The 13,921-nt window shown below is 41.3% G+C and overlaps 1 protein-coding gene across 1 annotated transcript in view; it reads right to left on the reverse strand.

The window, feature by feature from the left end:
• Window positions 1-13,921, reverse strand: part of FBXW8 (F-box and WD repeat domain containing 8) — a 53,478-nt gene that overhangs the window by 18,685 nt on the left and 20,872 nt on the right. The window contains exons 5-7 of the mRNA XM_068412592.1: window positions 9,681-9,838; window positions 1,920-2,116; window positions 235-444 (exon numbers count right to left, since the gene is read on the reverse strand). Coding sequence (XP_068268693.1) covers window positions 235-444; window positions 1,920-2,116; window positions 9,681-9,838 — 565 coding nt within the window. The remainder of the gene's footprint in view (window positions 1-234; window positions 445-1,919; window positions 2,117-9,680; window positions 9,839-13,921) is intronic.

Below are 13,921 nucleotides of genomic sequence, written 5' to 3' on the forward strand. Positions count from 1 at the left end.
ACTCGCTGAGAATGCAGAGTATTTACAAAGAACCCAGTTAGCTTAACAGTAAATCCTTACTTCTGCCCATGGGAAGAACACTAACACAAGCATCAGATTATTGCATTAAAACAACATCTTCTATCTGCTGTCAAAAGCTGACTAGTGGGGAAGGAAATGGTCAGTAGCATGGACTCTTTTTTTTCCTTTGCTAATTATGAAGGTATAAAAATCTTACCAAAAAAAATTAAATACCTGGTTGGGTTCATTCAATAACCAGCCAAAGGTTTTGACCCCAAAGGCTGCTTCATGAGCAGACACATCGAGACACGTGACAGGCTGACCATAGACAGAATGGAGGATTTTGCCAGGATCTTCTGCTTTCAGGAGATAGACAATGTCTTCTGCAGCTGCTACTGTCACTGGATTCCCCGTAACATCTGGAACCAGATTAAGGAAGTTGACCTAAAGAGAGCAGACTTTTAATTTTTATTACAGCCAAAAATTCTTTTAGATCACTACTGCCACATGCTAAACCGAACAAACTACTGATGTGGGGTTATCTGCTATCTTGAATCATCCCACTTAGGATTAATTTCAGACAAAGACCGAGTATCAGTTTTATTTCTGAACTTTTGCAAGTTTAGCTCCTATGCTGAAATCTAGCTCACAGTCTTTAGAATAAGCCCATTTAAAAAAACTAATCAGAGCACACCAAAATATCACATCAAAGAAAGGAGCAAGACTTAATGGCCTCATTCAGACAAAGGACAGAAAGCCATAAGGTTAAAGCACCCAAAGCAAATATCATGGCTAGAATGTGAACATGGTGCTCCAGAAGAGGCACCACATTCATGCAACTAACACAGAATAGTTGATGCTTACCCTGCAATCATATGCCCTAAATTAACAGAAAAGTCATCACGTGACTCTAGGACAGCTCAAGTATCTATTCTCCTGCCTTCTGTCACAAGGCCAGAATGACATTGCTCCTCCCATTTCACTAAATGGTCAAGACATTGCTGAAAAGTCTCACCATGGGAAGGGTTTAAACTCCCACACAGCACACCTTAAAAGACAGCGTGGTGTCCTAAGTGTCTGTCTTTCACAGGTGGCAAACTGACATTTCACAGCAAGCAAGATGCAAGAGTAAAATGGATCCAACTACAATAGAGCAAGTGGTGGTGTTTTAACATTTTTATTGGGAAACCTCTTAAAAATAAACAAAATCCCCAAACATTTTATGTATTGTAAGACTGACTTAGCTTTGAAAGAGGAGATTAATCAGGAGTGGTTTAAATCATTAGCTGCGCAGTAGATTCTTGCGATAGGAGAGAAGCTGCAAGGCTCAATGTATTCCTATGCACTTCCTTCCCCTTTCCAAAAACTGTTGATACTTTGAGACATAATAACTTCATAAACTTCAGAGAATGGGACAGCTTTTGATCTTTAATTAAAATAGTCTCAAAACTTCAGTGACAGAAGGTGCAACCTAAAGAAGCTGCACAACTAGTTAGAGCTTCACAAGTGATACCATTAGCTCGTCTGCAATATCCTGCCTCAATTAATCAGACAGCGTTGATCTGGAATGAGACCTTGAGTTTTAGCTCCAATTCTACGCGAGAAAACTGATTTACAAAATGAGCCAACTTAGTTTGATGTTGACAAAAAAAAAACCAATTAAACCCAGCCAACCTCCTGCACCATATGGACTTCTATTCATTTTCACTTGTAGCTTAAGCCAGCATTTCACCCTTGCTCTTCAGTGATGAAAGGCTCGTCCATTAACCTACATCAAAATCAGCCTCTAGCTGATAATGCTGTTATCTAGTTCATGCAACACTCTTGTAAGATTTTTTTTAAGATCCCTCTTAACTGTACCAAAAATAATTAGTGGATCACGAGTTCCTGGAGTGAAGCTGAGTAGCCTGGAGACTCACCAATTTCTGGATTTCAAATGTTTCCGTAGTTTGCCAGAATCCTCTGTCATTAGGGCTTTCCACTTTGACCTCGAAGCCAGACGCTGTTGCTACCGTTGCACCTTCTGAACCAAGAGCTAAAGCCTGGATCCTCTGATTGTGCTGGTAACGATGGATTGGCTCCCGCCCGAACATCAGGCTCCACACGCTAATGGTTCCTGTATACAAAAAAAGATAAACAACATGCTTTACCTTAGATCTTTTAAAGTTTTGTTAAATTCATTTAAGGGTGTAAGCTTATAAGCATTCTAAGGTTAATATACAGAAAAGAGACTGTAGGGCTGGAAACCAGAACTTCAGGGCACTGCACAGCACCACATAACAGGTTCAGAGGAGACTTCCCAAAATTATGGGCTCTTGCATTAGAGGCTCGTTGCTCTCTAAGCAATTCCTCATTTTTTACTTTTAGATAACATTGTTATCTACCTTGAGGAAAACTGCTTGAATCCTCTCACTTTTCAACATTTGGAGAAGATCAGACTCAAACAGACACCTCAATTTTTATTCTACTATATACTTGCCCTCAATTACCACTAAAAATAGCGAGGAAGAACCCACACTCAAATTTAAGTCACTCTGCTGCACACAGAAAAGTTTTACAGTAAAGAATCTGACGCTCTGCACTCGGCAATAAGGCCAGGGATTTTACCACAATTCTTAACAGTTTACAACCAGCAGCAAAGCTCCTAATCCTGATGCTCTGGGAAAACAGAAAATGCAAGTGTGTCTAATGCTCTCAGAAAGCTAAAGAATACAAACCCCAAAGAACACAGCAGTAGAAGCCAAAAGACAATACACTTGCAATCGCATTTTTTTCCTGGCACAGATCACCGATACTCTATTTAAAAGCACGGTACATTAAAGCAATAATCTGAATAAGAGCAACCTGAAGCAATCAGGAGTGTATTACAGAACAGAAGGGCCAGACGGAATTGCAGACTTCTGGGCCACCTTTGCACTGAATTAACGGAGAAGCAATCTTCGGCCGTGACAGACAGGGCTGGAGGAGCCTTCCTTCTGCTCGAGCATGGCCATTAATGATGAAATGATTAATGGGAGCTATTCCTTCAAAAGGAGACATAAAAGCTCTGACAGGCAGCTGCGGACGGGCATCAATGCCAGTTTGCAAACACTCCTCCCACGTCCCAAAGGAGGTGAAGCAAGAGTGTGGTAATGAAACTGCACATAGTGAAATGGTATCTAAATGAGTTTAAATTGATTTATGTTTGCTTTTGTAAAGATTATTTGGTATCTGGAAAGTGCTACCAATGTGAAATAATGCAGATAATCCTTAAGATCCCTGTCTAATGGCACTCCCACTGAATATTTATATTCCTCGCCATGGGAATGAGTACCATAATGGGGACCATTTTTGTTTTATTAGGGATGCATATTTAAATTAATCTGCTATTTGCCTAAACAATTAGCCGCCTCTGTTTGTTTACACAAAGCCAAAACTGCAATTAGGCTTCCATCAAAAAGATAAGTCCCGACTAAAACTGTCCCGATGGAGTCGTAAGGGCTCAGAGCAGAACTTCCCAAAATTACTTCTTAGCATAATGGTAATTATGTTAATTGCTTGAAAGGTAAATAACTGCTGAACTGGTTTTGAAAAGCAGAATGCTAGCTCGCATCACACGCATTTATGCTTAAAACAAGTTAACAAATACAAATGGACAGCGCAGGCTACAACTCCCTCCGCTGCCCCACGTGCAGGCTTCGCAGCAGCACTTCTGTGCCTTCCCAGCGAGCCCTCGGCTCCCAACTAAAACAAAGGGAACGGGTGAAGTCTCATCTCCAGCTGATTTAAACATGCAAACACCAATGATAAAAGATCGTAGTGATATCAGATCAGGGATGTTAGAACTGGACTCTTTCATCAGACAACGAATATTGCTGCCAAGCTCCTCTGGGCAGGAGTATTTTCTCTTTTTTTTTGCAGAACATTTATCCCAATTAAAGACACTTTCATGAAGGGAGAAAAGGAAGCTGATCTGCTTTCAGCGGTCTTTTGTTTGCACATCTCTGTGATGAGCACTTCACTGTTTTTAACAGCGTGTATTAACACGTGAAAGTTCTGCAAACTACCAAAAAATATTCAAGTCACACAGAACCCTCTTGCAAACTGAGAAATCCAGAATTCAGAGCTCCGCTCTCTAAATTTGGGCAACAAAGCCACTATTATTATTACTGCATCTCAAACATCACAAAGAGAACACGGTAAAAATGGCTCATGCAATAGTACAATCAGTTTGAGACAGGTACTACTTCTTTTTTTTTTACCAGATGTTCAATAGAAAAATCTGTCCAAATTATCTAAAAACGTTATCAGGCAAACACAGTGCGTGCAACAGCTGATGCACAATATGGTGTGAAAATATCGCTGGTAATATCAAAAAAACAAGTGACTTGTAAGGTCACAGGTTAACATATGTTTAATGAAGAGAAATACCATTTTCTTTCATTAGGATGAACAAGTATTTGCTCGCAAAAGGATTGCTTGGCCCCCTTGCTTCTCCCCTCCTCCAAAAGAGTGTACGATTCTGTACGTACATCCTCCATCATCTGGTACTTGCCACCAGTCAGAAGCTTCAACCACTGCGTGCAAGGGCTTTCTGTGGAAATGTATTATCGTCAAAACAGGCGTGTGCATCCATGCACGACGGCAGGAAAAATAGAGTTTTACACAGAAAAAGCAAACACTCCACTATATCAATAGGTAAAGCTACTGCTAGGTCTAAAAGTGCTACTCACAACATTCTGTATCCTGTAATTCACTGCAGAAATAGCAAAATGTATTTATTAGCATGCAAGCCTTTGCAACAGTCAATCACGTTTGTCTAAGAGCGAAAAAAAAGCCACCATTACAGTTAAAATTATTAGTATGGCAACATAAAAAAAAATTAGGCGTAAGATTTACCAGTGCAGATGAGATCACTACTTTACATAGTCTATCTTCCTGCCTCCAGCAGTGACCAGCACTTCATTTCCAAAGCACTATCTTTGCTAAGGTGAAGTTAAGGTTGCAAGCATACAATTTCCTTTTTTTTTTTTTTAATATTGTAATCTTAAAAGTGTTAAAAAGCCATTAAATCAAAATCATAAGCAATACTTTCACAGCATGCTAAAATCTGCACTGCAATTGTGATTATTCCAATTGAACTCTAACAATAACTCCTCAAACTGATTTAGACTTTACAGCTTGCTTAGATTTTGTCTTGGCTCAAGGAAAGGAGTTATGAGCAAGAAACTGATGAAGACTATATAATCGCTGACACTTGACATTACAATCACTGTACCAGTCTTCTTGTTTATCACTTTGGCTCAGATTGTACAAAGAATTCAGGTTTGTAACTTCTAACCCAATACATTGTTGACGTGGCCTGGTGAAAGGTCCATTTATTGCAATTCACTCTAGATGGTAAAGTGTTTGGATAAAACATTTAACTACGAGACTATTGTGCCTTACCCAGCGCACCGCTGACCCTGACTGCACTCCCGTTTTAGTAAGCATCAGCCAGGCTTACACATCTCCTGCTATATCAAAGGTGAACGGCTGGAAGCTGCTCTCCAGTAACAGCGCCTGTCTCTAGTATATTCCCCTCTTTGCAGCTGGAAGAAAAGACATCCTGCAAAAGCAGATGTTTTTTACATCAGTTTTCACATCGGTTTCTCTCTGGTATAAAAGGCAACATTTTTGCCACAGAAAGTCTCTCTTCCTATAAAACACACTAATCCTGTAACAGGGAAAGGCAGCATAAACACAATAACAAAATAAATGTTAAATCACATTTGTAAATATTATACTGGCTGCGTTCGCCAGCATAACACCGCACGTCACAGCTCCCTCTAAGAGCTACCACAGCAGAGCCTACTCGTGCTACCTGCTAACAGCAAACCCTTGGGCTACGTGGAGTGAGGGCTGTGTTTTGGTGCAGAAGATCCTACACTCAGATCCTAAGGACCCATTACACCAGCTCTTCCACGTTAAGACATGGCTAGCAGTTGCTGTCAGCCTTAGAAAAGATGTAGAGCAATCTACGTGTGTGTTATCTGCTAAAAAAAAAGCAAAGACAGAATTTTGCATGTGCTAGAGCAGGGAATCTGGACATGCTCATGGTTTTGATGCTCGTTCACTTCAGCTTCTAAACACAGTCATATGGGAAGGCCAGAAGCTGCTTAATTCACATCATCTACACAATGTTTTCCCTGTTTATAAGTCACAGTCTTGCCACTTCTATCTTCTTGCATGTATTTTTTTTCCTCCAAGATGGGAACATTAATTTATTTCCTTATAATTTTCAGATAACATCATACTTCTATGAAGTACAAACAGGAGACAAAATACACGGGTGGAAATGAGCACCAGCCTGAAGTCTCAAAACCTACCTTGAATTTCCAGTTCCTCCCAAAAACATTTCGAGCTGAAGGGACCACCACACACAGTCAATTTAACCTTAGCAGATCCTTGGTGTTCATTAACTAAAATTTTACATTTTATTTTCACTGCAATGCTGTTTCTCAACTTGCAGCAGGTACAGCAAGCTACTTACCGTAAGCAGTGAGATCTCAGTCTTAAGAGTCATGCCTTTATGTTATTACCATTACCACATCAGTTGCCACCAAATGCTGTCAGGTTTTATCCCCACCGCTCTTCTCACAGACATTTCCCAATGACATCAGCCCTGTGCAGTCCCTCAGAAAAGCAGAATGAGAAAAGTCTGTATTTTGTTCCCTACTTAGGGACTCAAGAGGTAGAACTCCCTGACCATGATGTGAAATCACACATCACCTACCCAAACCAAGAGTTTTGCATCCTCGGCCACCTGTACATATCCAGTGGGAATTAACATACTATTGCCTCTACAGGCAGTTTTCTTCAAAAACTTTTTCCTTTATTCGAGCCAGCCTGTTTCCCTGCTCTTGCTATCCTACAGCACGTCCTGGCACTCAGGGGAAGGCACCAAACACATTACTCCATTTCTGTCTTTGCAAAGAGGGTCCAGAAGGGACAATACCCGCAAGCAGCTTTAAGGGCATCAGAATGGACAAGACAGCAGATTTCCAGTCCCAGAAAGTAGCGCTGCCAAAATTCCCTTCCTGGAACCTGCCAACAAGCAAGAACACTTCTGATCCCCACAGAAACCACCTCCCTTCGCTCCAAGTTGCAACTTGTGAAGTACCACAAACGGGTCTCAAAGCATTCCCGTGAAGAGCAGCAGCACAGCATCTCCCTGCCATGCCTACAGGAGTACGAACCACAGCGTATTAAAAAAAACAAAACACAAAATCAAAGTATGTTCTCTTGTTGCAGCACATTGTTTTCAAGTCAAACTATGAGACTCCGGAGGACGGGGGGGAGAGCGATAGCTAAAGTAGACTGCTGTTTCCCAAAAGCTGTGGCTCACAGCCAAAGTCAGGCAAGCATGGAGCAGATGGAGTCCTGGCAAGGCCTCTACTGTCCCTGCATTAGCAGCATCTGCTCATTACCCAGAACCCTCGCTTGCTTTATCTAATGCTCCAGGAAAAGCATTTTGATTTGATTCATTTCAGTACGGTAACGTGCAACACAATTAGTGGTAAAATCAAACTGGAGGACTGCCAGTGCTGACAATAGGAAACAAGGCAGAAGAAATATGAGGCCAGTGGGTTGGAATTCAAAAATCACAACTGTGGATCAAGTTGCCAAGTCCCGTTGCCCCAGGTGTACATACAGTGCCCCCACTGAGTACTGGCATGGGCGAAGGGAACTTCATTTTCTCCCCATACATTTTTCTCTCGTTTACCTCTCCTTGCAGCTTGTTTCTCAGAGCTGACGCCGTCGGAAACACTCACCAGAAGTCACAATTCAATTTTTCTTTAGTGCCATCACGGAGTTACAATTCACTTTGCATGCAGGCAGCCCAGTAAGACAAATCTTTCTCCTTGCTATATTTCATACGCCTTGGGAAGCGTTCGCTACTACCGACCCAGCAAACCAGCGCTGTAAGGCAGGCACGGCGTGAGCAGAATCTGCCTGTTAGCTCTTCCCTGTGATCGGATGCCAAGGACATCGCTGCGTGAGCTCTGTTGAACTGGGAGAAACTGATGTTATCTGAACGAGTCTGCTAGCCAGGGATTCGACGAGAGAAGTCTAGACTCTTTGCCTGACAGCACCACCTCCAACACTAGCAGATGGTTTCTCTATGTTAGTCAAACTTACAAACAAAGAGAAAAAGGGAGCTGGAAAAGTACAACAAAGAACAATCACACGCATTATCTTCAAAGTCGTCCTCTCCCTCCCCAAGTTGAAAATAATTGTCTCCTCCAACCAGTAAATATATGCTTTCAGATTCCAGTTAGTAAACACTTCTAAAATCAGTCTTTATAATTCCCTGTTCACATAGAAACTAATCCATTCTGACCAGGCTCCTCAAATCAGAGTAACTGCCATAACACAGAGCCCATTAAAATTTCTACCCAAAAGAATAAAAGACGCCGAGCTTTATGCAAACTAGTTTAGTCACAGCACACACAGGACTGATGACAAGGAATATGACAGAAAAACAAACCCTAGACAAATTATTAGTCAGTGGGAGACCAGAAAAGAAACAAAAGACCCTCTGCTAGTCATTGTTTGGCACACTGGACAAAAAGCCAACACTTAAAACTATCACTGTGTTATAATTTCCTACGACTCGAGTAAATAATATTAATGAGTATTCTGTAATACCAGACTTGCTGTTGTCAGAAAACATTGCCTATCAACAATTTTTAGCCACAGAAAACTGTCCTGGCACGATCCAGGCTAGAAAAACAGCTATGGTAATCCTAAAACAGTTGTTTTCACATATAAAGCATTTAATTTACTTCTAAAATAAAATATATGGATTAGAGATTTTGTTTGGATTACCCATCTTCAGGATTTGTTTTCACATGCAGAAATGCCAGGATCAAAGATAGTACGTGTACAAAGCTCTCTAACGTTAAAAATACTCTTTATTCATACCCGAGGAGAGGTTTTTAAGTGTCAAATCATACATTTTAAAGAAAGATGATAGGAGCTGAGTTCTGCCTGAGCAACTCAGCCTAGGATCCCAATTGGCTGACTTTTTAAATCGCTGTTCCCACATCCAGTAGATGTACGGTTGGTCTCTGGTTCTTGTTGCCCATTATAGAAACATCTAAGTATATTTAAAACAATGCATATAACCAGGATTTTAATAGGGTTTCATTAAATATGAGGTCACAGTTTTTATTTCTCTATATCAAAGTATATAATAACCCACCGTTGCAAACCAATACTTCAGTTAAGAACTACGCCAAGAGCAAGAGAGGACGCAGATTAATCAGACATGCAAGTTTACCAGTATTCCCACAACAAAGCTTCACAGCACCCCAAGGGAGTTTTGGACAGCGGAGAAGGCTGGTGGAAGAATATTTAATATTTTTATAGCAAAACAAGTTATTTGCTTAAGATAGTTTGGCTGGACTACAGCCTGGCACTCAAGCTTTGTGTAGCAGTTCCAGTAGGAATTAAACATTAGTTTTAATGGGTGCTATGTTCCAGTGCCTCCTAATGCATTTAGGGTTATTGGCCAACTTTCTCACATAAAAGCAAGTGTGTGTGCGTGCGTGTGGATATACAGGATTACAGACACACAAAAAGCTGAGCACAGCTGCTTCATTTTTGTAAAGCTTTTTTTTTTTTTTTAAATAGGGAGGAGAGTTGTGGTTACTTACCATCCTCATAAGCTGCTACAGCCAGAGAGCTGTTTATCCTCACAAAGGAGACATGTGGCTGAGGTCCAGCATCACCAGGACTGTGTACTGGTTCCAGGATGGGGGCTGTGTAGTCCCAGGTGCGAGTGTCCCACAACCTCACTTCTCCTGATGTATATCTGGAAAAGAAGGCTATTATTCATCCCAAAACATCTGAAAGGAGGTAGCTGCAGAAGAAGGGAGGAAGAAACAACAAGTGTCTTAAAACCCAACACCATTTACAGCTTCTCAACTGATTCTCCTCCTGTTTACACACTCTGTGTACAAGCCCATCAACTTTGCTCATTTTATTCCCGTTTACTGAATGGAGCATCAAGTCTACTAAGACAGGTGGGAAAATTGGAGCTGTAAGAACAACACGGCTGAGCTACCACAGGTTACCAACTATCGATATTAGCATTACAACTAGAATGCGTGCAGAGCCAGGCTCAAGGGAAAAAAGGTAATCAGTAACGAGACTAAATTACACCATGGCAAAACTTCAAACTGTTTCCTTTCGGTCTTTAAAAATTTGTGATTGTGGCTGTGCCAAGGAAAGGCTGTTTAATCAGAGCATTTACGTACGTACACACAAGCACTCACATGCATACACCCATCCAACCCGCTGCTCTTTATAGAAAGAAACTTCTTAATGCCTCATCAACACATCAGATTTGCCTACATCTCTGAAGGCTAATTAATTTATTAAGATAATTAAGTTTGTCTTTAGAATTAAGGCAGGGCTGCCTTCTTTGCAGAAGGCTCTCACTGAAACATCAGAAAAATTATAGTTTAATATCAAACTACAGTTTGCCAGTGAGAAAATAAAAAAAACAGAACTAAACTGCTCAAATAATACTGAATATATCTGAATGAACGAAGGCTGCAAGCAACACAAACTGTTCTGTGCCATCTATGCTGTGGCACACAACATATTAATGAGAAAAAAACACCATTGTAGGGAAAGTAGAGGAAAAACTCCCTCTATGACTGGTCAAAGTACACAGTTCAATAGTTATTTGGAACAGTTCAATAATTATTTAAGTTTTGACAGAACTGTGACAATTAACACTGTCTCAGATGTCTTTCTCTGCCACATCCAAGACTTGGATTCTGTTGGAAAATGGAGGCCTCCTGCTCCTTCAGCTTTGTTGTTATATTCTGATTTTGAGGGGGGAAATATTTTAAAAGAATGATTCTGATAAGCCTCAAAGGTCTACTGGTTAGAAATCTGGCTGTCCTATGTTTATGAGGAAAATAAGAAAATAGTTATTTACAAAGAAGGTGAAGGAAGGTGCTTAATAAAGGTTTAGAAGATGTTGGACTTCGACTCAGATTACCCAGGTCTTTGGGGAGTACCGTGCAGCTGAGCTACAGGTACTCTGGAGCAGATTACTTCCAACATCTCTGAGTGAAAATGCTCCACTTTATATAACTAATTAAAGTGCCTGAGGGGGTGGTGAAATCTGTCAAGCAGGAAGAGACGCACATTAATTCTCTGCATTCAATCGCAAAGAGAGGAGAACCGTGTCCTTGTCACCTGGCTTCCTTGTCAGTGCTTTACACGGTAAGAGAGAAGAAAATGAGAGACTAGGGTGGGACGGCACTTCTCCCTTTTCCTCCTGCTGCAAATGAGGCCCAAATCCCTCTATGAATCTTGCTTTCATTTCCAATTTCCAGCAGCACTATTGAAAAAGAATAGATCACCAAAGAAGCTTCCCCAAAGCAAAGCTCAACGTTTCATGTTGGACTGAGCAAGCAGTCCAGGTTAGTCCACAACAAACACCTTCTGTTTACAAAACTGAAAAGTGCTCATTTCAGATATATTTTAAAATTTGGAGATAAAACACAACGGGACAAGTAATTGCACAGATCTGACCATTCAACAGGACACACATATAACATTTGGAAGCATTTTAATTTTGAGCTGCTTTTCATTTCCCTTTATGGCTGGGTTGGTTGGGGTCATGTTTTCAAACTTCTAACTGCAAAGAGTAGCGGATTATTCTCAAGGGGGAAGCGAAAATTCTCTTGTCACTATGTGACCCTGAAAAGTGATTTTCAAGGGAGACATAAAATACTGGTAGAATTGACAGAACTAAGTGACAAGAATATTCATTTTCATCCCCAAACAAGCAAGGAAGAACAGCATCTCCTCCTAGTGCATACACATACTCGCTCTCACATAGTCCAGTCTGGGAATGTCAAAAGAAAGAGTAATAGATGAAGAAGACAGAATGACAGGAACCGAGAAGAGACACAGGGCTGGCTAATTCTCTGAGCACACTGCTTCTGTTTTTTCTACATAACATGCAACACAAGCGATCCAGGGCTCAAGATGCACCACCATCCATAAAAAATAACATGGATCGCAAGATCCAACATCACAGTACCACAGGAAGTGCTTTAATATTATCTGAGAATTCAAACCAAGTCAAAATTTAGCTTGAACCATTCTTTGTTCTTGAAGAAGAACCTGAACCACCTCTACAGCTAAGCTCAAGCTGGAACAGAGGCACCAAATGTTTCTGACTATCAGTTTGCAACAAATTTGACTCAAATTCTAATGTGTTTGTGCTGGGATCTGTTAAACGCAGGAACTGTCTCTGCTTGGTAGGCTCACCATCACACCACCCTGCAGCCTCCTCATCCTCACCCCCTTCCTCTCCAGTGAGAGACAGGTACATGCTGAAGAGCTTTCACTTCTATACCATGAAGCCATGCTGCTCTCCCACCCCTAGCAAGGACCTGTTGAACACAAAAGCTTGTTACGTGTACCTCAGGTACACTCTAATGGGTTCAGACAGATACTACAGAACAAGACACAAGAGGATGCTGGCCATAGTGCTCATTCCAGTTCTGTCACGAGACAGAGCACTATATGTGCTGGGAGAACCCTACAAGCACCCACCAAACCATACCTTCATTTGTGTCTGTCCAGAAATCCCACCAGTGCACTGCAAAATAGGTAGGATTTCAGTTCATCAGGAATGTTCATCAGGAACAGGAGGGAATAGGGCAGTAAGGCATCTTTGCCCCCACCCCTCCTACCCCCATTTCTCACTTGGCAACACCATTCACATCCTTCCCAGAGCAGCACGCCAGCATCTCAGTCCCATGCGGCAAACCTAAAGGATTTGGAGAGCTGTTACAAGACCATGCTGGAAACATAAGTGGAGGCTGAGGTTTGGGCAGGGAACCAGCGTGGGGAAATGGGAGATATAAACCATCTCCTCAGCTGATACCACACTCCATTGGCCATCACCACCGCATGGCCCTTTCCAACATACACTGGGACTGCACCAGGACTGAACTGGAAGAATTTCAAACACAGATGAAGCCAATTCAGGACTAAAAAATTTAATGATTCAACTCCCCGCTTTTAATGCTGTTGTAAAGAGCGACACACTTTCAATTCATAACCACAACAAAAGGCTTTTAAACTATTAAAGCATTGCCTTGTTGTAAAAAAATAAAAAGGCTGCTTTATTGCAGATAATTGGCAAATCTGCCGTATCAATATAGATGGCTGAAGAGAAGAACACGCTGCACTGTACAGGACCTATTTCTAGATAATTTCAGTATTTCTATTCATTTCCTACCACAACAGCCTTTATACTTCGCCATGAAAATCTGTCTGGAGCTCCTGAATGAAAGAACCCAAGATTTAAGCCTTCTACCCCAGACCAGACACAGTCCTCCCAGCTCATTCAGTTACAGATTTTTCTATCGAGATGGCTATGAAAAGCCCACGTAGCTTTCTGCTGGAGTGAAAACCAAATCAAACGTCTTTCTGTTTAATATAACAACAAATACATTCTATTTGCTATAATACAGCAGCTGAATGCTGTTGGTATTTTTTACCTGATGGGTGTATCAAGATGATCATTGCAGTGGCAGGTAAATACTCCAACATCTAAAATAAGCCACATGTGCAAAAAAAAAACCAAAACACCAAAACAAACCACACAGCACCCTGAACTCCAAAACCTACAAATTCTGGGTTCTCAAGTTCAAAGGAAAAAAAACCCAACCCTTAGAGACCATACCTGATTTACTGCATTTAGAAAGGCTGTTCAAAGTCTTGCTTTCCTGAGCACAGCAGGCAGCAACAAGAAAAAGACTATTGCTTACACCCCCAAGCTTCCCCCTCTCCAGACACCCCCTGCCCTGATGCTTTCCAAGGTGGTTCATCCACGCACTACCTGTCTTTCAGCTCAGGG

Source organism: Nyctibius grandis, chromosome 14 (assembly GCF_013368605.1).
Source record: "Nyctibius grandis isolate bNycGra1 chromosome 14, bNycGra1.pri, whole genome shotgun sequence".
Lineage (NCBI taxonomy): Eukaryota > Metazoa > Chordata > Aves > Nyctibiiformes > Nyctibiidae > Nyctibius > Nyctibius grandis.